Genomic DNA, 26,101 nt, shown 5'->3' on the forward strand with positions numbered 1-26,101 from the left:
AAGAGTAATATATATTTTAAATCAGGGAGCAAAAGAAAATGTATTTCTCTGTTCTACATATTCTGTGTCCTTCATTTAGTTCCTTTATCCTTCGGTCCTATCGCCCCATTGCTTCATCCCCATTCCATTTCCTTTTCTAGTCTGCGTGCATGTGTGCGTGTGTGTGTGTGCATGTGTGTGTGTGTATTTGCGTGTGTCTGTGTGTGTTTCAATTCTGGACTTAAGGTCCTCCCTGTCAAACTTCCCTTAAGACAATTTCTGTGAGGCCTTTGCTCTCAAAACCTTCTGAAAGTACAGACTCTGCATTGACCCCCACATCCAGTTCCCTCCTTCCCTGCACTGCCTACAGCTTCTCCTTGCCCTTAGTGCTCAAATGCTTCTAGAAGCAAGTGTGTGCTTAGGCCTCTGAGACCATTTACTCCTGATTCTGACTTCCAGGGATACAGAAAGAGGAAGACAAAGGGAGAGGAAGGAGAGGTGGATGGAGATGCTCTGCCTGGTTTTCTTCTGACCCAAAGCCTCCTGTCCAGGGGGCAGCTGCCTGTGAACCAGCAGACCTGCTCTATCTGGAGGTGGGGGGCCCTCCCAGAGCAACAGCACCCCTCACACTGCTGAGGATGTTTTGCAAACATGTCTGTTTTTATGTATTGTCTTATTTGTGAATAGACAGAGCAGATGGGCCACATTTTACAGCAAGGCCTGAAGAGTTGAAGTGTCTTACCCAAGGACACACAGTAATGGCTGGCGCTGGGAGCAGAGCCAAGGCCACCTGCTAATGTTAATCAGGGTGCTTTGTATCTGAGTCTGAGACTTCTTTCTTTACAACCTTTCCTTCTCCTTCATAGCAGTCTCACAATTTGTAAATGATGTATTTATTTGTGTCATTATTGCTTTAGTCCCCCACTAAATCAAGTATTCCATGAAGACAGGAATTATGTCCATCTGTAAATGGCATCTGTACTTAATGCTTGGTCGTCATCATCATCATCATCATCTGTGTCATCATCTGCCTCAGCAGTGGCAGCAGGCACTTAGTGTAAGCGTGTTGAGTGAATGAGCTGCAGAATGCTGGCTGGTTTGTTCTTCCCTTTCCCAGAGTGCTCTTCTCCAAAGGTGTGATGCTCCCTGGTTATCTGTTTGTCACAAAAGCCGTCATGCAGCCCGTGTTGAAATGTTTTGTGAAATCCTCCCAACTCTTCTCTCTTCCCCGCCCCAATAGCCAGTCAGAGGAGGAGGAGGAGGTGTTTAGCATCCCAAGGAGAAGCTCCCTGGGCCTGAGTGGATATCCCCTAACAGAAGAGGAGCCAGGAACCGGGGAGCCAGGGCCTGGGGGTCCATACCCCCGGCCTCTCCGCAGAATCATCTCCATTGAAGAAGACCCCCTGCCCCAGCTCCTGGATGGCGGCTTTGAGCAACCCCTGAGCAAATGCCCAGAAGAGGAAGAGGTCTCTGACCAAGGGGTACAGGGACAAATCCAGGAGGCCCCACCCTTGAAACTCACCCCCACATCCCCCCGAGGGCAGCCTGTTGGAAAAGAAGCTGTGTGTAAGGTAAGGGCTTATCCTACGTTGGTTCATGGACATCGCTTCTATGATGTGTCTCTTGCATTTGAGGCCAAGCGCCCGGAGAGGCAGCTCAGGAGGTCAGATGCTGCAGGTCCAGTGATTCACCACATCTGTGTCCTCCAAATACCACTTTCCCCCGCTTAGCTGAGTGTCATGCAGGGAGACCCAGGGATCCCGATAAATTCTCCTTAAACCTCCGTTGTGTTTGGAATAACGCGCAAAATCCTTAGGAAATTGAACACTCGAACAAAGGATTCTTAGCAAAGCAATTTTACTTCTGCGCAGAGGGGTGCCTCCTTGGCCAGTTGCCATGAGAGCACACCTGAACGAAGGGGCATGAGATGCATGTTTATTTCTGATGCAAGTCCTGCCCTGTACCCTTTCCCCATTGGCCGGGGTCGGGTCGTACAATCTAAACTAATCCCGGTTGGCTAAACATTTGATTTTTAAAGATAGGGTGAGCACGTAAAAGAAAGTGGATGGAAAGGGCAAGGGGTGTCTGTAATGAACCAGAAAGTTCGTCCTCTTTCCAAATAAGGAAAAGAATGTGAGCTGGTATTGATAACGCTTGGTACTGTGGTGTGCCTGGGCATCTAACAAAGGCAAGAAGGAAAAAAAGGAGAAAAAAAGCCGGGGGAAGGGGGGTACTGTGAATTAAAGAATAAAAGATTGATCAGATTATTTGAAAAGAAACCTCATCATATCACACAGTTGTTTGCCCCATTCCCGACCCTGTGCCCTCTCTTCTGACTCGGATTCAAAAGCATTAATTGAGCACCTACTTATGATAGACTGTATGCTCGGCTCCTAGCATGCAATTTCATATACTTTTAAAGTTGCATGCTTTGTAACTGCTCTTAGCAGAGCCAGGCCCTGCTGTAGAAAGTTTGCATACCATCGTTTTTCTCTTGGTTCTTAATCAGCAAATCCCACTTTCATTCCGACATTCCCTGCCTGCTCCTCTCTTCAGTGTGACCCTGTACTTCCCACCAGGCCTTCCTGCTAAATTCTGTAGGAAAAGGGAGACCATATGAAAAGTGGCTCCCCTGGCTCATGGTGATAGATGCTCTTTGCCTCATTTGGGACTCAGGCCTCGGAATAGGCTCCTTGAGCCCTCATCCTGCACTCAGCCTTCTGAAACAGCTTTAGAACGATCCACAACAGTCTGAAAGGGGCTCCTGCCTGCATGCCACCGCAGCCATTGAGAACTGAGCCTTTGCCACCTTGAACTTTTCCCAGTGGCTGCCTTAGGGTGTGAGCTACCTAATGGACTTCCTGGCATAGGTTACCATTCTCAGACCAGGATTAAGACTCATGCCTGCAGATCACTCCTCAAGGGCCCTGGTGCAAGGGGAGAGTGGAGAGCTGGGTGGCACCAATGTGGGGTCCCCCTCCCTCCTGCATGCCCTTCCACTTCCCCTTCAATGCACAGACCTACACTTGCTGGCGGTGGGTACAAATGGGGTCTTATATAACTCCAAGATGTCCCCCTAAAATGTGAAAGAAGTGTCATGAGGTCAGTAGGAGCTGAGGATGAAGAAAAAGGCTCAAGCATCTGCTCAAACATCCGCTGTGGCATTTTTATCCTCACCGCTATCTGATGAGTCAGGTCAGACATTTATTCTCCCCATTGACAGATGGGAAAGTTGGAGCTCAGAGGGGAGAGGCCAGGCTCACAGTGATGGGGAGCCCAGCCCTCCTCACCGAGCTCTCTCACTTCTGTGCCCACTCCACGAGGTCCTGCTGCCGTCGTGCTGGGGACAGAACTGCAGCAGGGAGGAAGTACGATTTACTAGCAGCCACACCACAGCTCCAGCAGGGAAGGTATGCTCGTTTGAAGGCTACTGCAAGGCAGGCCCTCCCATATAAGGCTGGTGAGGTGTAAATTGGTACAACCCTTCTGGAAACCCATTTGGCAATATGAATCAAAAACTTAAAAATAGCATATCCTTTGAACCGGCACTTCTACTGCTGGGAATTCTTCGTAAGGAAGTAACCAAAATCAGACAAAGATTGAACTCAAGAATGCAAGAGTTATTTATAATAGCAAACAGTTGAAAGAAAAATGTCCAATAATAGGGACATAAGGCATAGTATATTAATCCACTAGAATATTATACAGCTGTTAAAAATATTTTCAAAAATCTTTAGTGACTAAAAAAATTGTAAGTTAATAATATATGATAAAGTAGGATAAAATTATATGTATCTCAAATTTCTATAAATAAAACAAAGATGATATTTTAAAAAGCTGAAAGGAATGCATCAAGATATGAATTGTGGGCTGGGCATGGTGGCTCACACCTGTAAAAGCAGCACTTTGGGAGGCCATGGTGGGAGGACAGCTTGAGGCCAGGAGTTCAAGACCAGCCTAAGCAACATAGCAAGACCCGGTCTTTACAAAAAGTAAGAAAATTAGCCAGACGCGTTGATGCATACCTGTAGTCCTAGATGCTCCAGGGGCTGAGGCAGGAGGAGTTCTGAGCCCAGGAGTTCAAGGCTGCAGTGAGCTGTGATTGCACCACTGCACTCCAGCCTGGGCAACAGAATGCGACCCAGTGTCTTAAAAAATAAAAAGATATGAATAGTGACCACTTCAGGGTGGTAGGGTAGATTAGGAAGAATTAATTTCCCCTCTACTTTTGTGCATTTCCTAATTTGAAACATTAGCATAATTTTATTTTTTAAAGGCTTATTTTTTACATTAAAAAGCATGAAAGGAGGGAAGATGAGAAGAGATCTTCTGACTTGCCAGCCAGGTACTGCTTCTCCAGCCCCCTCCCCGCAATCCAGCCATCTTATTTTCCTGTGGCAGGTGGCCTGTCCCCCAGAGGGGACAGTGGGTTAGGTGCATGAACATACCTGAGAGTTTGCTGCCCCTGTGAGGTGAGTCCTGCCTGATGCTGAGCCGTTGATGTGTCTATGGGCAAAATAAAAGTGCTCTGCCTGAGGAGGGGCGGTGGCCACAGGGCTAAGGATCAGGCAACACCTCTCCTACCAGGACCATTTCCTGCCATCCTGGGTTTCACCTTCCCTGCCTTGTACTGTGCTTGGGTGTATTAGATCGATACACTGAGTTTTAGTCTCAAACAAATAACAATTAAAGGTACAGGGACCAGCAGAGAATTGGTGCCCTTGTGCATGACATGAATAAAGAAAATGGGGCAGGAGGCATAGTTTTTGAGTGCAGGTTGGTGGTTATTTTTTTTTTAACTTTTAGTTTAAATTTTTGTAGTTGACCTTGAATTCTCTCCTAAATACTGCATGGAATTGATTTCTCTCCAAAAGGCAGTTAATGGCTTTTTATCTGAAACTCAAGTACTGCTAATACAACTGCCACTACATTATAGTATTTGCTTAATGAGAGGAGCTAATTCCCCCAAATTCACTTTGAAATAGATTCAAAAGAGCCTCCCCATGTGATCAGGCATCGCTGAGCTGGGCCTGAAGGCGCGATGCCTGCGGTTGAGTGGCAGGTCCCTGGAGTGAATGATCATTCCTCAGCAGCAGGCTGTGCTGGAAGGCGGCTCCTTACTCTACCTCCTACTTGCTTTTTGTCCTAGGTCAACTTCACTCCCCTCTGGGCTTTCGTGCCCCAGCCCTTTCCCTCTGCGGGGCCCAAGAGACAGAGCAGCAGTGACTGACTGACTCTGGGAAGCTTTGCCCAGCAGCCTAGCATTTCCCAGCTTCCTGAGTGGAGACCCTCGTGCCTCAGTTACACAAGGAGGATGGCGGTGCCTCGATGGGAGCTGATGAGATGCATGGAGAGCAATATTCAGAGAGGCCAGAGCATCCTCCGTTTAGTCCAGGCTGCCAAGGATAGGGCTGAAATAAGGAACTCCCTGTCCCAACCTGGGACGTCTCTGTCCCGGTGATGTGGATAAGCCTTCTTTCATCCTCCTCTCCTTCTCTCTGCAAACGCCCCACCTTGTCCTTCCCTACAGAAAAAATTCCTGCCTCCTCTTGGAGGAATTGTGGGCTGGGCATGGTGGCTCACACCTGTAAAAGCAGCACTTTGGGAGGCCATGGTGGTAAGCGCCTCCTCTGTGCCCTGTCGCACTTGGAGCACTGAGCTGTCCTTATCCGTGAACGTGCTGCCTCCTCCACCCCACCGAATCCAGGGTCGGCCTCTGCCTTCCTGCCACAGGAGGCGGACAGCACATGTCACCTGGGTAGCTGTTTCTCCTCCCTCCTGCGGATGCTGGAAAAAGCCTCCATGCCCCAAGGCCGACTATGCTCACTGCATTCTGAGGCTGTGGCAGCCTCCCTGGTGCAGGTCTGGAGGCCGGTCTGCACCCCCTGAGGGCCACTGTGGGGATGGGTGAAGGGCCTCTGGTAGCTGGGGCAGGGGCTGGCAGGACCATTCCCTGCAGTTGGTCAGACTGTGTGCTGTCCGCAGGAGGAAAGCTCTCCCTCTGCCCCCGACCGGCTCTTCAAGATTGTGTTCGTCGGCAATTCCGCGGTGGGGAAGACGTCCTTCCTGAGGAGGTTCTGTGAGGACCGGTTCTCCCCAGGCATGGCGGCCACTGTGGGTGAGTTCTCCTCCCTGAGGGGGGTCCCAGGCCCATCTCTGGGAAAGGACTTTGTGAGAGGGGGGCCCGGGGGAGGGGGCATTAGAGGCCCATGGGAAGGGCCACGGGGATTGGCCGATAGGGATGCTGGTGTTTGCTGTGTTCAACAGAAAGGCTGGGAGGGGCAAGATGAAGCCACCTCCCCTCACACTGCTAAGCTCATCCTGTGTGTGATGGGACCCCGGAGTACTTCATAAGTCCAACCCTGGGTTTATGGAACTAAATTTGGTAAAGGTAGATTTGGGTCCCCTTCCCTGCTTCAATGAGTGCCCCCTCCCTTTGACCACTCCTCCCCACTGTCAGCAGGGCCCTGGGTCTTCCTGCTCCCCCCGAACTGCCTGGGACTCCTCCCGAGACCCACATCCGGCCACACATGCCCCTGCCTTCCTGAGGGCCTGCTACATCCTGGCCTGGCTCCTGGAAGGCTTCTTTTACCCGTCACATTGTATCTGTCCTAAGTCCCCAGCCTGCTGGGTGACAGCTGGACTTCAATGTGGAAGCTCATTAGGCTCAGCCATTAATGGATGATCATGGCTTAATGTGTTCCCACTCTGGGTGATATTTTATTTAAATAGAGGCCTTTAATCCCTTCACCCACAGTTGAGGGTTGCATTGGAATATGTGGTGAGACCCAAGGGCATACGGACCTTTTAGCTTGAATCACTCAACAGGAAGGTGAATCACTCAACAAAAAACAAATACATTGCATGCCTGTTCTACCAAGCTGATAAGTCAACTGTACTTGAAAATGTATTTGTATGACCTGAATATTTACCAGAAGCTTTTATAGTCATCCTTTTCATCTATCTCCACAACAACCCTAGGGGACAGGTACTGTTCAGCCCCGTCGACAGATCAGGAAACTGAGGTCCAGAGAGGTTAGAGGCTTGTTCACATTCCCATCAGTGGGTTGGTGCTGATATCTTCCCCTCAACTACCTTCTATTCCATGCCATAGTGTCCCTCAATTGAGTTGTATGCACTTAGCACCCCATGAGAGGTGAGGATGCTTGTCTGCCTCTGGAGGTGAACAGAGGTTGGTGCAGGAAGGAGGGGCTTCGGAGGTTCAGTAAGACATCAGAAGTCCTGAGTCCTCATCTGGGCCCTGCCACTGACAAGCTGTGTGACCTCAAGAGGATGTGATGCCTCTTAGGGCTTCAGTTTTCTCTCATTTGAAAAATGAGAGGTTGCAACTGGGTCCCTGTGTGTCTGCTTTTGCACTGCTATAAAGAAATACCTGAGACTGGTAATTTATAAAGAAAAGAGGTTTAACTGGCTCATGGTTCTGCAGGCTGTACAGGAAGCATGGCTGGGGAGGCCTCAGGAAACTTACAGTTATGGCAGAAGGTAAAGGGAAAGCAGGCACGTCTTACATGGCCAGAGCAGGAGGAATAGAGGACAGGCGAGGTGCTGCAAACTTTTAAACAACCAGATCTCGTGAGAACTCTATCATGAGGAAAAGGTATGGTGCTAAACCATTCATGAAGGATCCACCCCCATGATCCAATCATCTGCCCCAGGACCCACCTCCAACATTGGGGATTATAATTGAATATGAGATCTTGGTGGGGACACAAATCCAAATCATATTAGCACCCTAAGACTGCCTCCAAGCCTAGGTCTCTGACTCAACCATCTTTGACCTTTGGCTGTGTGACAAGCTGGTTCTACAAGACCAACTTTGAGCAGCCCAGAGTCCTGCCTGGGGAAACTCCATTTTCCTTCTCTTACCCTGAACTGGCCCTTCTAACATTTCTCCCAGAGAGGGGTCTGTGCCTGTGTGCTTCAGGTGTCCCGTCCTTCCTGCCAGGCCTTTTCTTACACTGTTATCACACCTGGAATATCTTCCCATCCCTTTCCTTCTGCTCAACTTCACCCAGAGACTGAGAGCATCCCAAGACAAAAATTGGGACCCAGATGGGAAGAAGCACGAGCCTGCAAACCAAACCCAGAAGAGCCTGGCCACGTCTGGTCTCGAGGGAGGGGCAGCTGGGGGTGTGCTGAGTGTGGTAACACAGGAGACAGCACCTGGGAGGTCAACTTGCCCTCCCTGAGGGCATTCCATGGGGGAGGCCCTACAGTCTTGGCTCTGGCACAGGCCTGGGGGAGGCAGGGAGTGGGTGCCCAGCCCGCAGGCCTCAGAGCCATGTCCCCCGAGCAGTGTGCATGTGGCCTGCCTCTCCTGACAACAAAATCAGGGTCTGTTTACATTTTCAACTTGTGGCCCTGAGATGGAAGGCCCTGAAAAATAGAAAATCAGACTCATTTGCACTTCCCAGGAGGCCAATTATGGAAACACCCTACAGTTTAGGAAGGGGGAAAAAAAAAATCAAAGGTTCCAAATCAGGATGCCCTTCATCACACCGCTCCACACATGCTCGAGCAGCAGCTCAAATTAGTTTCCCTGCCACACTGCAGGCCCTGCTCTGGGACACATGTCAGGAAGCAGATGTCGCACCAGCCACCTGCATGCTGCCCCCTTTAAAGAGATATAACAGCCACAGAGTCACAGCCTCTCGGGCCAAAACTGCCCACCCCCAGACCAGGATTCCATCCAATCTCCTGTCAAGGGCAGCAGTTACAGCCCAGTGGCAGGGCTTTGGCTATTCTTCCAGCTCACCTCCATCCTCCGAGGGGTCCTCCAACTTCCTGGTCTCCCACTCCCTCATAACAGCATGTTTTGTACTGGACCAGTGGCTTGTGTGAAATGCAAGTTGCTGCAGTGCGACTGGTGACTAGGGCACCCTGCCTGCCCCACCCGGGGCCCAGCCTGCTCCTTCAAGAGCAGGTGCTTGAGCCCTGCAGGCATCCTGGAGACGACGCTGATGGTTTTTGCAGAATGCTAGATCTGGAAGGAACCTTAGGAATGGTCTAATTACATCCTCTCATGTTGTAAGTGAGAAAATGGAGATCCACAACAGACTGATCATTCGAGTTAACCAAACTCCCTGGAACCCAGGACTCCAAGTCCAGCGTTCTTCCCACTACACCACACTGGTTCACAACCTCCCTGCATTAGGTCACAGGCCAGAACCCAAGGTGTTTCTTCCAGAAGCTGTTTCTGGCAGAATGCCCCAGCCCTTTCTTGGCCACCGGTCCAGTGTCTGTTCCACTGCCCATCTCTACAGAGAAATCCCTGCAGCAGCTCCCTAGGGTATTTCTCCAGAGCAACTTGCTGCCACTGCTCCCCAGTGCTCCTGCCTTATGACAGCTCAGGGCTGTCACCTCGAGAAAGGTTAAGGTCACCCTCCTGGCAACCATCAGCCCAGCGCTAACCCACACCATCTCCACAGCACCTTTCAAGGTGCCAGGAGGCTCCTGACTTGAGCCATCCTTCAGGAAGCAATTCGCTTGCAAACAAGGGTCACCTCGATGTGATAGTTGAATGCTCCGGCCGCACTTAAACACTGTGAACATCTAACTTAGCCCCTTCATCCCTTCGTACCTCCATCCCACTGCCGTCTACCGATGAGGAGGGAGAACCCCCCCAAAATGAGCTGCACCCATGGTCAGTGGCAGAGCTGAGACAGGAACGCACAGCACAGGTCTCTTGCCTCCTGGGATTTCAGAACTGGTGGTCGTCTTTAAATCAGTTTAATCCAGGCCCTCCGGTCCCCACGTATTCCGTGTTACTATCCTGTTGGACTTGTGTTCTCTGGCTTCATGTTTGCACACGCTGCCTCTTCATCCCCACCCCCTCGTCTTCTCCTGTGTCCCTCACACCCAGCCCCCGGGAGCCTGTTTATCTGCTTCCTCGGCCTGCCTGTCTGAGGCTGCAGAGAGAAACACATCACGTGTTCAGCAGGGAGTCTCACCAAGCTCACCACGGCACTGAACATTTTTCCAGCACACTCTTTTGCCCATCTCACTCCTCGCCAGAGACAGCTGCCTGTCCTCCAGCAAAGCACCTAGCCCATGAGGTAGAGCAGGAGCTGAGGGCAACCAAGACCCAGCTGCCCCAGCAAACTCCCTGCCGCTCTACCTGCGAGCCTTACCAGCAGGCAGAAGGCTCTGTCCTCGGGGAGCACTGGCTGGTTTTGGATCTGGCCCTGAAGCTGTATGACCATGGATGCCTTTCCCTTCAGTTGTTACCAGAAAGCAGGCAGCCCCTTCTGTCTCCCAGAGCACAGACCAGGAAAGCCCCTCCACTTCTAGCCAGGAAGAAAACGCACCCTTGGATTCACCTTCCAGCCACTGTCATCTGTTTTGCTGGGAGCACTTAGCCCTGGGCCTTCTAGGTGAAACAAAGCTGCCCGTGTCCTGTGCCCTGAGTCTGGCTCCAGGAGTGGCAGTCAGCCTCAGAGCTGGGATTGCAGCTCACCTGGCTACCAGACCAGCTCGGGCAAGGCACAACTGCTCATGACTCGTGCTTCATCTCTCGGTGTGTGTGTGAATGTGTGTGTTTGAGTATATATGCATGTGTGCACATGTGTGTGCAGATAACTCCCATGGATGTCACAGGGGGACTCTGTGAAGGTAGAGAGGCAGCACATAGAAACACTGGAAATAGCATTCTATTAATGGGAGAAATCGCTCTCAGCCCAGACAATTGCAGTCCTCTCTGGCCCCCGTCTGTGAAGCAGAGGGCCTCCAGACTCCCTGCTGCCCCTGACATTCTGGAAGTGGATGATCCTCCCGCCTCTCCTCACTCGTGAGTCCTTAATGCAGTAGCCTTTGCCCAGCAGCAGCGGCTGGGATGACCTTTTCCATTTACTGCCTCTTTGTTGTCTGTTTGGTCTCTTCTGTCTCTCTCTGTCCAAGCTGCTGTTGCTGTTTGTCTTCCTGAGCCCTCCAGAGGCCTTTCTGAAGGTTGTGGGAGATACCCTAAAGTTCTAAGATCTCGAACTTATGGTGCTGGTGGTGGGATGTACTTTTGAACCTCTTTATGCCTTTGCGAATATTCTTACAGGATGCAGGAGTGGAGAAGACCTGTATTAAAACGCCTGTGTTGAGGTCCTGACCTCTGAGAGCTGCTGTGGGGTGCAGAATGCACTTCACTGACCTTGCCCCCTCTCTCTGGGGTTGAGGACCCCAGGTAGGGTCACACCCCTGGAGAGATGGTTGTGAACAGCCCAGTGGTAGGATTAGGAGCCCTAACCCATGTCAAGGGTGAACGTTGCCTGTGATTTTTTTCTCTTACCCCTTCTGTTCTGTCCTTTCCTCTACCTGACAGTTCCTACCCTCCTCCTCCTGTTCCTCCTCCCCTCCTTCTTCTTCCTCCACATACCTTTGGATTGGTTGATGGAGGCCATCCCCATAGGACATTTGATTTTTACTAGGGGGCCTTTTAAAGGATTTTAGGTGAAGAGAAACAAAGAAAGAGAGAGAGAAAGAGAAGGAGAGAGAAAGAGAAGGAAAGAGAAAGAAAGAAAGAAAGAAAGAGGAAAGAAAGAAAAGAAAGAAAAAGGAAAGAAAGAAAAGAAAGAAAGAGAAAGGAAAGAAAGAAAGGAAGAAAGAGAAAGAAAGTTGGGGGAGAGGGAGGGAGGAAGGGGGAAGGAAGGAAGGAAAAGAGGGAGGGAAGGAGGGAGGGAGGGAGGGAAAGAAAGAGCATATGGCTTGTATTACAGTGAAGAGCCCGCAGTTCAGAGTGGTTAAGTGATCTGATCAAGGTTCCACAGCTAATAAGTGGCAGAGAGAGGACCAGAGCTGAAGTCCCATGCCTCCCCATCCAGTGCTCTGTTCCTTTCTCCATTTTGCCTCCCACGAGCTGCACAGGGAGGGTTGTCACCTTGGGCCTGATGTGATTTCAGACATTGGAAGCCTCGTTTCCTGATTTGGAAGTGAGGTGCCCTGGCCCAGGGCAGCCCTGACAGGCCCGTTTCACCCTGCAGGCATTGACTACCGTGTGAAGACGGTGAATGTGGACGACTCTCAGGTGGCCCTGCAGCTGTGGGACACGGCTGGGCAGGAGAGGTGAGGAGCTGCCTGAAGTTCGGGGCTCTAGGGGGAAGGTCATGCATGCCTGACCCGTGGCCCTTCTGTGGCAGGTACCGGTGCATCACCCAGCAGTTCTTCAGAAAGGCCGATGGTGTCATCGTCATGTACGATCTCACAGACAAGCAGTCGTTCCTGTCGGTCCGGCGGTGGCTGAGCAGCGTGGAGGTGAGCTGGCGACCTTCGTGGGAGCATTTAGGCTTGATTGTAGCTTCTCTTTTCTTCTCTGTCCATCTCCCACCCGAGCCTCTGCACTTTCAAAATCTGATTCAGAACTTGCCTTTTCCAGGAGCAAACTGATGCAGGCATTTGTTCCTCTGTTCATCCGAGTTCCCGGTACCAGGCTAGTTCCTGGGGACCCAGAAGTGACCAAGACAGACACAGTCCCCGCCCTCGTGGAGAGAGGGACACGGAAAATCCAGATTATGCCAGCAGCTGTGTCGTTGCTGGGCCATGAGTGAATGGGACTGGATTGGGAGAGGGGACATAGTGGAGTGTCAAGGAAGGGTCCTGGAGAACTCAGTGTTTGAGTCACAACCAGATTCTTCCCTCATTCTGACCAGCACCTCTCCCACCCCCCGAGTCTTTCCAGCTCAGTAGGCCCAGCTATGCCCTGCCCAGGAGCCACACCATGCAATGTTTGGGGGCCTCTGTCACAGCTCTTCACACAAGAGGAGGTTGATCCAGAATGTGAGGGCTCCAGGCTCACCTCACAATCAAGGGTCTTGGCAGGGCCCAAGAGCAACTGTGTTATCTTTGCATTCTGAATTATCTGGGAAACTCTACTTTTATGATTCCTACTTGCAATGTGTCGCTTTGTACGTGCTTTTTAAAAGTTTTTCCACCACTCCAATGCAGGCTTCTCAAGGCCAATGCCAGTGTGGACAAGCTACAAATTGCTCTTTACCAGGCCTCAGCTGATTCCTTCACAGAACAGCCAAGTAGGATGTCCCACCCCTTCCACCAGCAGGATTTGTGGTTTGTTCATTTATTTGTTAAAAACACCTGCAGGCACTATTCTAGGGCCTGGGAGTCCTAGCAGTGAATAAAAGAGACAAAGCTGCGGCCCTCATGAAGCTTATGTTCAGCTCTCTGCTCCAAGTCCATAATACCTTGCATATACTGTCACATACTTATCACGCTGCTACAAATCGCTTCTTTTTTTTTTTTTTTTTTTTTTTTGAGACGGAGTCTCGCTCTGTCACCCAGGCTGGAGTGCAGTGGCCGGATCTCAGCTCACTGCAAGCTCCGCCTCCCGGGTTTACGCCATTCTCCGGCCTCAGCCTCCCGAGTAGCTGGGACTACAGGCGCCCGCCACCTCGCCTGGCTGGTTTTTTGTATTTTTTAGTAGAGACGGGGTTTCACCGGGTTAGCCAGGATGGTCTCGATCTCCTGACCTCGTGATCCGCCCGTCTCGGCCTCCCAAAGTGCTGGGATTACAGGCTTGAGCCACTGCGCCCGGCCTACAAATCGCTTCTTTACGAGCCTGTGTCTCCGTGCTGCCTAAGAACAGAAGCTGCATCTTTGTTGCCATAACCTGGATGCTTTGCGTGAGGCCAACAACTACTGGATGAATGAATGGATACCACATTGCTCTGAAGGCAGAATCTTGGAGTTGTCAATGTCTTTGATCCTTTCGGCTCTAAGATCCGTGATCCCTTTCACCCAAATCTGTTTCTCTGTAGTTTCGCCTGTCTAGGTCACCCATCTCTCTCTTGTTAATGTGCATCCTTCTGATTACCAAGAAAAAATAAGGAACAGAATGGAAGCCAGATTCAAGGGTTTCTCAAGAATTTGCCTAATACCTATTATTTCTCAAAATTACTGTGCCTAACACACTTATAAATGAGAAAAATGCAAGTTTTGAAATGTAGCTGGTGGATTGCCTGTACACCAAACTAATAATGGAAGCAAATGGAATGGGTGAATCCGGCCGTAATTCCTTTCTAAACTTTGGAGTTTATGACATGATTTTTCTCTTCTTTTCTTTTTTTACTTTTGTTGTTGGCAGCACCAAGCAGATTTATCTTCCTTACAGAAGTTAAGCACGAGGAGAGAAGTTAGGGATTACCTAATCCAAGGGTTTCCAGACTTTCTTCCTTGGAGCCCTGGAATCAGACTGACATTCCCCAGAGATAGGGGGGCGGCAGGGGAAGGTTTAGTGGTCATGGATCTGGGTCCCTCGTCCCCCATCTCTGTCAGAGCTGCCTTGCCTTTTTCAGCATATTGGAGGTCAAATACAATTTTGTTAGACAAAAGGGATTCCCTTTGAAAATCTCCCGTCTAGTATAGCCATCTCCTTCAAAAGTGAAGAAAGGGAAGCCCTAACTTCTCCAGGGTCACCTGTCCTTTTCACAGACATTTAGTTGTCCCCCAATATCTAAATTTTGGTGTGTGCTAGGGCTAAGCCTCCAGGTGGTCTGAGATTAATGGGAATGGATGGTGACAAATTTGTGGAACTGTGCTCTCTGCTGTCATTAAGGGGTGTCATTTCTAAGGCTCCTGTCTGGCACAGAGCCTGGGATCTAGAAGAAGACATGGAACAGTTTGGTGGTGGAGGTGAAGAAATCTCAGAAGGCCATCATCACAGCATGAAGCATGAGTTTAGTCATCCTCCAGAAACATTCCTTTGTGGGACAGGGCTGAAATGCATCTGCGCCGTGTGGCTGCTAAGAGGCCCATGGAAGCCTTGGTGTGTCTGTGGGCTCGGGAAGCCCGGCTCAGATGGGGAATCCATCGATAGTTAAATCAGAATGGTTTATGTGTAGACAGGGCTTTTCTACGTGATTTGTAGTTTGAGTTTTTTCTTTTTTTTAGATATTAGCCGAAGATACATTTAAGCTCTAATTGATGATTCTAAACCTGGATGAACATCAGGATCACATGTGGAGCTTTTAAAGGGAACAGAGGCCAGGGCCTTCTCTCCCAGAGTGATTCAGGGCCTGAAAAAACAAAACAAAACAAAACTAGCAGTTCCCCAGGGAATTTTGATTCTCAGCCACCACTGTTCCTGGCCTAAACAAGTGCTCCTTGAACCCTAATGTATATGGGACTCTCCTGGGGACCTTCTTAAAATGCAGTCTCTGCTTCAGCAAGTCGGGGCTGGGGCCTGCCATTCTGTGTTTCTAGCAAGTTCTCGTGTGAGGCTGATGCTGGTGGTACAGGGATGACCCTTTGAGTAGAAGAGCTCTCAATCATTTTCAAAGACGCCTGTGACCCCTCACCAGGAATTTACTAAGCCTCTACGGCATGTCCAGCACACACCAGGAGCTCTGGGACTCAGTGTGATAGACCAGGAAACGCGTTCAGTTCAGCAGCGCAGAGTTTCAGAAACAAGCGCAGGAGGCTGTGTCAAATGGCAGAGTGTGTGTCAAAGGTGTGGAACGGTGGCATCAGAAATGCAATTATGCTCTAGATTCTTGAAAAGCTAAGTCATTCTGCCTTGGCAACCAGCAATCAGAGGTGTCAGGTGATAGATTAAAACTTGACACCTAATTTGATCTGAGGGGAACTGAAAATAATAAGTACCTTACATTTGTGGAGCACCTTATTTTTCCAAAGAGCTCCAAGCACTTTACCAACTCCCTCGCCCGGAGATGGGAGGGTGGAGGGGGAGCTTTAATAACAGTCTTCAAGGTTCTGAAGCCTTATTAGTAAGTGAATGGTGGCCAGCTGTTCACAGTCCCCCTTCCTCCCTCAACCTGAAAAGCATACAAGAAAAAAGGGCTTCAGTGGCTGTACGTGCCTGCATGGGAAAGACTTACTCTTGGAAGAGGTTGTGTGGGGTGGGAACAGATGCTCGGGGGAGGTAGTGGAGCTCCCTGAAAGGAAGTTCTTACTATCCCATCTTGGTCACTTCCTGGCCATGAAACTTTGGCCAATCATTCAACGAGGAAGCAGACCTCGTGGCCCCCAAATTCTACAGTGTATGATGGCATCTGACTCTGTCTCTGGGAGGCCAAGACAGAGCAGGAATGTGTGTGGTGAGAAGATTCTGGAGAGTCCTTCCAGCCCAGAGGGAACCAAAATCCTTTGGTGCAAGAGAGCACCAGTGCTGCTTGATGAGGTGGGAAGGCTGTGGCCTTACCCTTGTTCTGCTATTTCACCCAGCCCAGACAACTTTATCTTGCCTGCAGGCCTTCTGCAGAAGAGGCCCAAGCAGGGCCCAGACGCACTCTGTGCCGATTCTCCGGAGTGCCTTATGGGAAGTCACTGCAGGCAGTCTTTCAGCCAACTCGGCATTTCCAACCCACCCCCGATTTCTTATCTCAGTTGGGGTAGAATTGGTTTAACCATTCCAATCTGGAAAAGAAACTAGTCAGGCTCTAAGGCCCCATGTGTGGCCATGGGACAAACTGGACATCAGGAGACTCTGGGGCCTGTGTCGGGTAGAGAAAATAGAATTTAGAACGCCAGCCTGTACAAGCCTGTATGGGCTGGTATTTCCCCCAGAGCCAGATTGCTGGCCCCCAGTGTCTGCAGTCCTGGGATGCTGAACTTCTTGTTGAGAGCCTCTTGCCATTCTGATAGCACTAGATTGCTAGGCATATAAGTCGAGGAAGTGAAATAGAATTGGCAGAGTTAAGCCAAATAGACCAGTGTTTCCGAGCTGGAAAAAAACATGGAGATTAATCTAATGCAACCTCTTGTTTTATAAGTAAGAAAAACTATGATCCAAAAAGAGGAAGTGACTTTCCCAGAGGCGCCCACACTTGTCAGCAGCACCACCCGATGCAGAAGCTAGGGCTTTGCCACACTGCACTGCTTCTCTCTTGTCCTGTGGTCCATGGCTGAAATCTGCTCCTGAAAAGCAGGTGTTCATTTACTTTTCAGTTCTTCTTGCTTCTCTCTCAAAGCAGGACAGTTCTTCAGCTCAAGGGGTCCTGGCCCACTTCCCTCTCCCTTCCTGGGCTGCTAGCTCAACCTCATTCTGCGATCTTTGTCATTGGTAACAATGTACAGCATGGTGCAAAAAATAGTTTGATTTTTTTTTCTCCACGTTCCAAGTTGAGCTTGAAGTGCTGGCAGTTTAAAACGAACCACACAAATAAATCTTGTTTTGACTCATAGTCCAGGGGATGGATAAATATGGAAACCCCCAAGATATAATTTTGCAGTCATTTTTTTCTTAGCATAACTGCATGCTTTAATGTGCTGAAAAAATTCTTGCTCTGGCTCCAGAGAAATAGCAGCACTATCCCAGCTAAGTGCTTTTTCATGCCTCCTACCAAATAGATATTAAAACATACACACACGCACACACACACATGCACACAGGCAACAACCAACCAAGCCCAACAGCTGCACATTCTGAGCTGAATGCCAATCCACGGCTGCAAGTTGACAGCTCTTGTTAAAGTCAGAGATGGGTGATCTTTTGAATTTCAACAAGTCTGTCTTCCAACAAGCTCAAGTTCACAGAAAGTCAGCTGCAATGACTGCAGGTGGAGGGAGGGCTCTCTGTTAGAGGGTCATAGAACAGAACCTGGCTTCAGAACAGAGAGACACAGAAAAGAGGAGAGACTCAGATGAGTCACATGGAGAGATGGTGACAGAGCTAGGGCAGAACCCACGTCTCCTAAAGAGAGATTGTGTGCCTGATGAAGGAGCTGAGATGACTTCACTGCAACCTGTCACACCGATGGGATTTTTACCAACATCTCTCACAGTCTCAACATCAGGGTTCGAGTAGACCTGTGACCTGTTCACCAAAGCCCTAGGAGGCTTGAAGGAGATGTTGCTTCATCGAGGAGGTAATTTTGAACATCTCGTGCCAAGTGGCATGCAGACTGAAAACCTAGTTAGGTATGAGAAAGGTATAAAGTTTAGACAGATAGTTCAAGACTTTTGGGGTTGAAGTCAGAGAGGACCAGGAGATACCTACCCCAAGACCAGCTCCTCTCCCTGCCCCTGTGCCAGAGACTGATGACCCGGGCCGGGGAGATGGTGACTGACTGTGATAGTTAGCACACTCTCTGGTCTTATGGACATTCTCATTTGTTTTTGCCAAATCTTTGGAGATGAGTCTAATTCTCCTTTCTCGGTGGCAGGCCAGGGTCCCTGGAGGGAAACGAGTTGTCCAGAGTGGCTGCGTAAGAAAAGAACAATACAAAGAAACCGCAGCTCCTGCTGGATGCTTTGCTTTTAATTTTTTTTTTTTCTGCTCCTTCTAAGCTCCTTTATTTTTATATCCAGGAATTGCTTTGGTGTTTTTTTGTTTTGTTTTGTTTTTTGTTTGTTTTTGTTTTTTTGTTTTGAGACAGAGTCTTGCTCTGTCACCCAGGCTGGAGTGCAGTGGCAGGATCTCGGCTCACTGCAACCTCTGCCTCCCAGGTTCCAGCAATTCTCTGCCTCAGCCTCCCAAGTAGCTGGGATTACAGGCACCCGCCACCACACCCGGCTAATTTTTGTATTTTTAGTAGAGACGGGGTTTTGCCATCTTGGCCAGGCTGGTCTTGAACTCCTGACCTTGTGATCCACCCACCTCGGCCTCCCCCCCAAGAAAAGAAGAAACCTGCCCTTTCTTTTCCCAGGAGGGAAGAGGCACCATTGCTGTTCATGGTGCACAGGACCCAGATGTTGGGTTTATGACCCATTCCCTACCTCATCCTACTGGGTCATTCAGTATCCATCATCCCCTCTGCAAGCCATCGCCCATTCCAAATAATAACAAAACCCGGGTAGAATTCTGCCCTGGGATTTCAAGTCTGATGCTCATATTTTCAGAGTTTCCATGTCAAGAAATCCCACAAGCCTTAATCATTCCTCACACATAAATCTACAAATATCTCTCTCCCATGTGCTCTAAACAGCAAGCTGCTTGGCCCATTTCCCTGCTTCCTCCTCCTTTCTTCCCTTTCCGTGAAAAGCTCTTCACACAAGTATCGTGTGGCACAGCACGGTCAGAGGAGGGGGTGTTCCCATTAGCGAACGCTCTAGCTAATAGGGGGGCCACAGGATTTCATATATGCCGTGAGTGGCTTTCTCACTTTCAAGTAGTTGGAGTATGTACAATCCACTTAGCACATCAACTGCAGTGTCCAGAATTTAATCTATTTTTGAGGGGTCAGAAGACACTCTAAGATCTTGTAGTGCCTTTGAGTCATCATTGCAAACACACATTATCATCTCACCAATAGATACCATGTTTAGAGAGTTCCAGTTAATAAGACACTAAGTAACAGAGACTTGATTGGAAATAAGAATCTAGAGGAAAAGGCTGAAGAATGAGGACCCATATACTCAAGAGTTCTCATAATTCAGTGCTTATGGTGTTGAAGGTTCTTTTGGATTCTCTGAGCCTTAACTTTCTCGTTTGGTAAATAAGAATTTTTTCCCCCTATTGAACTGCAGTAAAAATGAATGCACAGATTAAGGAAACATTGAGGCTTAATTTCAAACATAATAGCATTTAAACTTAAAATCGGTATACCTGTAAGATGGACTTTGGACATTTATTTGAAATGCTTAAGTAAAGCAGCTAAAGTGTTGGCAAAACTGTAACTGCTTATTAGCTTCTGTTATCCCACAGGTCCCTCTATTTAGTAAAACATTTAGCTACAATGAATAACTGTTTGTTACTAAATTATGATTAAAAGCCCCTAATTAAATATTTAAGTAAAAATAACAACCTTCTTCAATGTGCACATTACCACATTCACTCACTGAATGGCAGTCGGTGGTCCCGGGCCCTTTGGGCACCCTCAGGAGAGATACCTACAGTGCTCCTTTCACCAGGGAGGAGGCGGAGACCCGGGAGGAGGCCCCTGGCTGGTAAGCCACAGCCACTGTGGGAGTAAACAGTGTGATACCTTGAATAAACCTGTGACTTCTGGCCCAAGCAGTGCAGCTGCTATGGCCACAGCATTCCTTCTCATACAGGGCTTTCTTCAGAGCCAGAGCACCCAGTGACAGGGGTCTGTGGTGCCCGCCTCCAGCAAGGCACATGGCAGTCATTTATGGAGCCTTGTGGGCGCAAGACCATGAGGCAGATTTGGATCCAACCCTCAGAAGCTTATGTGCTATCATGAGGCCTCTGGTGATACAGTTTCTAATCAAAGCAGCCTCCAGAACAACTCCAAGCCATGGGGCATTGATGGCCTTGGTCCATCGGACTAAGCCTGGCCATTTAGGAATGCCCTGGAAGGGGGCATGTGGCCTGTTGGCATCAACTGTCCCCTCATCCAGCACACCTGGAAGTCTGCTGTTCCATCTAAGATCCAAGGAGCATCGTGAAGGGGGAGTGGTCATTGCACACACAGGGACTGGGAGACAGCACAGGCAGGCCTGGGGCACCTTGCAGAAGTGTGATAAACTGAGGCTCTTGGAGAAGGCGGCTGTTTTCTGCTTTCAGGATGATTCTATTACGGCCTCACTTTTTATGGCAGCAGGGCATTCTCAAGCCAGGTCCCATCTGTCCAGCTGACATTGTCAGTCTGCCCTCTGGGCAATCCTGTGACACCCCTCTCAGTTGAAAACATTTTCTGTTCTGCAGGAAGCTGTGGGAGACCGGGTTCCTGTTCTTCTGCTGGGTAATAAGCTTGACAACGAGAAAGAGCGGGAAGTCCCCCGGGGCCTCGGAGAGCAGCTTGCCAAGGTAAAGAGCAAGCGACAGAGTGTAACCCTGAGGGAAGTCGGGCAAGTGCCCAGGAGCCTTGGTGGGGACTTTCTCTGGAAGTGCCATGGGAAGGGAGCAACTGGGAAAGATGGGTGTCTTGGCATCATGGGAGTGGCCCAGCTCCTGTGCATGTAGAACTCTGCATAGAAAACCACAGGTTGCAAGACGGGGTTGGTTAGGGACCATAGGGTATGGGGAATTATCCTAAAGTCCCTTCCTTGTAACTCAGAATTATAAATTCTAAGATAGCAAAAGTTTACTTATTTCAATCCCCCTCCAATCTGCATTTCCACTTGATCAGCCCCAGGTATGAGAAGCTCACTCTCTGTAAAGCAGTGTGTTCTTCTGTAGACCACTGTGTTAGAGAGTTCATCCTTTCTGTCAGGATGGAGCCTCAAAGTTGTGAACTCAAGATAAACCCAGGAGACACACTGGAAAACCTACCATTAAAATAAGCATGGGGCCTCTTGCCCAAAAATGGAATCAATGGGGCTTAACAGAAATCAGGCAACAAAGCGTGGTTCCTTGGCTTCTTTTACTGCCTCAGAGTTTGGTTTTCATGAAACTGTGTGTCTGGAAGGATGGGGTGCTTACCAGCCCCATGATTCTGTAATTCTTCGCATGCTCGTCCTAAACAGGGTTTCATGAGTTCAGAGCCTGGGAGAATAAGCACAGATGGTAAGACTCAAGGAAAAAGGAGGAGGAAGGGCCTGACAGGTGTCTACATGGAGGGTCACTAGACAGTTACATGTCCACAATTCCAAAATCCGAAAAGCTCTGAAAACAGAAAGGGTCGTTTTGCATTTTATCTGGCAGAAAAATCTCACCAGAAATGACATGAGGCTATTCATGGTTGTAACCTCGCTTTGAAAAGGTGAATATTCAAATGTCTCACTGAAGCAATAGTAATATGTTTGATTATAGAGTGCTGTCTAAAATCCACTAAGGGTGTTATATAATACATAATATATACATGTATTACCTTTCTAAGATTCGGAAAATTCTGGATTTCAAAATACACCTGGACCTAAAGAGTCTATCCATTTTCTTTTATTCTCTTTCTTTCTTTCTTTCTTTCTTTCTTTCTTTCTTTCTTTCTTTCTNTCTTTTATTCTCTTTCTTTCTTTCTTTCTTTCTTTCTTTCTTTCTTTCTTTCTTTCTTTCTTTCTTTCTTTCTTTCTCTTTCTTTCTTTCTTTTTGTCGGTGAAAAAAAAAAAACACTGAGACTCAGGAGTTACGTGATATATTCGTATTATCACAGCTCATCCGAGGTGGGATCAGAACTCAAAGCAGGAAGGCAAATCATGTCTTCCAGTTCTAAGTCCTATGTCCTTCTCTCCCCACTATTCCCACCCCATGGAACTTCTACTCTTTGACAGACTGACCCAAGAGATGGCAGATCTGAGAGAAAGGCAGACAGGGAGAGAGAGAGCCCCTGGGGCTGGGTGAGAGGGGCAGAGGGCGGAGCTGCCTGTGGGTGTAGGTGGGGAAAGCTGCATTGGGAGCATGGCAGAGCCTCCTGAGCTACAGCCACAGAACTGTCCTCGCTCAGCTGGCCTGCATCCCCTCAGGGCATCAGCCTCCAAGAAGAGGCCATCTAAAACCAGGGCCCTGTGCCATCAGCATTGTCGTCATGACACCAGTCATCTGTTAATGGGAGTGATCAGTGGAATACGATGAGCCTTAGCCAAGGGCTCCCGCACCATGCAGGCAGCACAACCTCATCCTAATGAGCTGATGGCCAGTCCAGTGCACCAGTGCTGACAGCCAGGGCAGCTAGAGTATTAATTAACTGGGGTGAAAGAGAATTCCTACTGGAGTGGCTCATGAAACCTGTCCCCGAGGCCTATGGAGTGCCACTGTCTTGGGGAAAGCATGCTGCAAGGAGCTCTGCCATTGACTCACTGTGGGACTGAACGAGCCAGCCAAGTGCCCTCTGTCACAGCAGCTTGCCTGCTTGTGAAGGGGGAAGAATGTTGCCCGCCCTGGCCTTTGTGTCTTTGCCTGAGTCACAGAGCTGGTGTAACCTGGAATGAGCATGTGTGTACTTGACAGTAGTTTGGGAAAGTATAAAGAGGCACTAAGACAGCGTATGGTTTCGTTGTTTTACAATTGTTATAGCTCACCTGGGAGATGGTTACAGAGCTTGCATTAGTCAGGGAGCCTGTGGAGACAGAAATCAGCCATGTACAGAGTGAGGAAGGATTATGAGGAGGTCAAGGAGCCTGCGAGAGGAAGGGAAGGCTGTAGGTAGATGCACAAGGGGGCTCTCCCACCACCCCCCACAGTCCCCTCTCACTCCAGTACTCTTGTATTCACTCTGTTTTATGATTCCAGGACAACAATCTGATCTTCTATGAATGCAGCGCCTATTCTGGTCACAACACCAAAGAGTCCCTGCTCCATCTGGCCAGGTAAAGAGACGTGCTCCCCAGGTGCAGTAACTGCTGTGTCCAGCTGTGTCTGCCTTCAGGGAGGTACCGTATTTCCCGCCACCCAGGCCACGCCTCTGACCCCCTTTCCTCCCTATTGGCCAGAGACCTCTGAGTACAGGCAATGGGGTCCTAGGCCTTTGTATGGGATTGCAACATCAGGAACAGCTTTCTGAAACAGTGCTGTTGGGAAAGAAAGCATCCCTGCCTGTCGCCCCCATTGCAGTCTTCTTCTGAGTCTTAAAGGCTGCCTTTTCCTAGGGATACTCTTTTTAAATGCAAATCCTTCTGGGAAAGGTCAGATCAGAGGCTCCTCAGCACTGGCTGAAGTCTTAGCAGGGACTAGCTGGAAGCCAGCTGGGGGCAAGATTGGGTTATAATGTGAGTTCCTGGGTGTGGGAGGAAGGAGTGGGTGTAGAAACCAGAAAGAAGAGGGGCTGTGATGGGGAATCAATAGGAGGTAACCAAGGTAATGATGCTGGTAACATGAAAAGACTGGTTCCTTAAGGCCCTGCCTACACCAGAAATTTAAACAACAAAACCACGCTGGGACTCATTTCCAATACTTAAGCGTCCACTCATTCATTCATCCATCTAGGCCGTCATTTCATTCCATCTATTCATCCATCCAATAAACACTTAACAGAGCCCATTTTGTGCTCAGCACTCATTCTGGGGCATTTAAAAATATTTTTCTTTGAGTAATTAAGAGCGCAGAACAACTCCTGTCTGCATTGGCGAGGTGATGGGGTTATGGAGTATGAGAAGGAAACATTCTGGTCTGTTCTCTGCCCCTGACTCCCTGGGCAAACGCCCTGCCGCTCTGAGGTTTGTCAGGAAGGTAGGAACACCAGTCATGCCTTCCTTCCCTGCCCACTCACAGGTTGTTGAGAGAATCAAAGGAGATGTGTAATGCAAAAGCGTTTTGAAAGTATAAAGCAGAGACAAGGTGTTCACCAGTATTTTTAATTCCTCACCTCCTACAATTAATCTGGAGCTTTGGCCACATGGCACAGCCCTACTGCAGAGGTCACAACCCATCAGTATATTTTGGAGCCTCGCCTGTGTGCTGGTGACTGTGATAGGCTGCAGAGGCACAGAGACCGAAGAGAAGTCTCGGTCCCAAGCAACTCATTTTCGGCCGAGGGAGACAGCCGGGGAAGCCACGCGTTGTGACGCTGGGTGGTGGGGTCATGACAGAGGAAGGGTCAGATGCTGTCACGGGCACGTGGGCTTACCTAGAGGATCAGGAGAGGCTTCCTGGAGGAGATGCCTTGAAGGATCCATGTCGACTAAACTCTCTGGCTTTACAATTATAGTTGTGCACCTGTACTGTCCAGGGGAGATGTTCAGGACTCTCTCTGCTGCCATGGTGAGGGTGGGTTCTCTCCGTATGGCCCAGATGGCCTGTAACCTGAGGGTGGCTGGTCCAGGTTGCCAGCCCCGGGCCTATCAACTTCTCCATCACTGACACTATCTCTTCCCCTCTCCCAGGTTCCTCAAGGAGCAAGAAGACACAGTGAGAGAGGACACCATTCAGGTCGGCCACCCTGCTAAGAAGAAATCCTGCTGTGGCTGATAGGGTCTTACCAGGACTGCCCCCAGCAAGCCTGAGGTCACAGAGCCTGCCCTGATCCTGCACACGGCTCCTGCACAGATGCCGCCCACGGGGGCCCGCCCAGTCCTTTTCTTTGTCAGTCACTCGCCTCCCCCAAAAGGAAGGGAAGCACATCCCATCAGGAGAGCTGCTCTTGGAGCATCTCAGAGTCTTTTCTGTCCTTTCTCTTTCCAGACCCCAGATGCCCATCCCTCCTTTGTTGTTATTGTTGTTGTGTTCCCTGACTTAGTTTCCTAAGGGAAAGAAACAGATGGGCTTTTCCAGAAAAGCCACCACGTGCCTTCTCCACCCCCCTTCTCCTCCCCTTGCCCTTCGGAGCCTCAGCACTGCTGTTGCCATGACAACCATGTGGGGCCGACTTGCGGCTTCCTGCAGGCCAAGGTACAGCACTCAGGTGCTGCCAGGGTGGTTAATCTTGCTTGGCCCCTGTTCTCCAGCGGCTAAAGGGATACTTTTATACTTGCTTCGCGGACCTTGAGATACCCAGGTTGTTGACTGCAGCAAACCAGGGCGGCCACATTCTATTCTACCCCCGGCCCGGGGGCTCTGCTCGTTCCTTACTCCCAGCTTTGAGCCTTCCCTCTCAGCACCATGCCCGCTGCCTTTGTCCCCTTGGGTTTTCTGGAACGGTGCCTTAGGGAGAACCGACAGCCTTTCATCCTTGCCCCCCACCTACAACCTTGACTCCAGGGTGAACTGTGGGTGATAAGTGTACGCCTGGGGTTAGGGGGTGGGTTGACTTCCCACTTAACTTTGACTGAGAAATGAAAGGAAAACTAGTGGAGAAAAGCCATCTGCTGCTAAACAGAGCGACCATTTCTGGAGGGTACAAATGAGGTATATATAGCTATATAAAAGCCATTTTCTAAATGTTTCTCAAAATAGCTCTTTGAAAAATCATACGTGATGATTAACAGGGTAGACTGACACGCAGGCAGTGGGGCCCAGCGCGAGGGCCGTAGTTACTGACTTCATTTTATTTTCTTTTACTTTATTTCAGAACACTGTATTTTTTTTTTTCAGTGTGGCTGTGATGTTGACATTTTGCTGGTGTTTGAGAAGTGAACAGAATGTAGCTGCTGGCTTCAGCACCCCCGATTGCAATTGCACAGGGCACTTGGACTGGGGGAATGATCTGAGCCCCGTGGGATTCCTGCAGTTGGGTGGTGGTGAGTTCCCAGCCAGCTCCGGCATCACTAGCCGGCTGTCACAGTACTCTTGCCCTGAGTAGGAAGTCGAATGAAAGTTATTACAAAGATAACTGCCAATCACTGGGCCTGCAGACCCAGGCCCCCACAGGAAAGTGGGTAGTCCACACCCAAGTGGGGCACAGAGAGAGGGAGAGGGGCAGAAAGTGTCCACAGG

The 26,101-nt window shown here is 49.5% G+C and overlaps 1 protein-coding gene across 1 annotated transcript in view; it reads left to right on the forward strand.

Annotated features, from left to right (window-relative positions):
- Positions 1-24,724, forward strand: part of CRACR2A (calcium release activated channel regulator 2A) — a 131,596-nt gene extending 106,872 nt beyond the window's left edge. Inside the window, exons 14-20 of the mRNA XM_025402662.1 lie at positions 1,220-1,550; positions 5,965-6,097; positions 11,967-12,048; positions 12,123-12,237; positions 20,564-20,665; positions 23,024-23,100; positions 24,613-24,724. Coding sequence (XP_025258447.1) covers positions 1,220-1,550; positions 5,965-6,097; positions 11,967-12,048; positions 12,123-12,237; positions 20,564-20,665; positions 23,024-23,100; positions 24,613-24,697 — 925 coding nt within the window. The 3' untranslated portion in view covers positions 24,698-24,724. The remainder of the gene's footprint in view (positions 1-1,219; positions 1,551-5,964; positions 6,098-11,966; positions 12,049-12,122; positions 12,238-20,563; positions 20,666-23,023; positions 23,101-24,612) is intronic.
- The last annotated feature ends 1,377 nt before the right edge of the window (positions 24,725-26,101 follow it).

The sequence above is a fragment of the Theropithecus gelada genome, chromosome 11 (genome assembly GCF_003255815.1).
Source record: "Theropithecus gelada isolate Dixy chromosome 11, Tgel_1.0, whole genome shotgun sequence".
Taxonomy (NCBI): domain Eukaryota; kingdom Metazoa; phylum Chordata; class Mammalia; order Primates; family Cercopithecidae; genus Theropithecus; species Theropithecus gelada.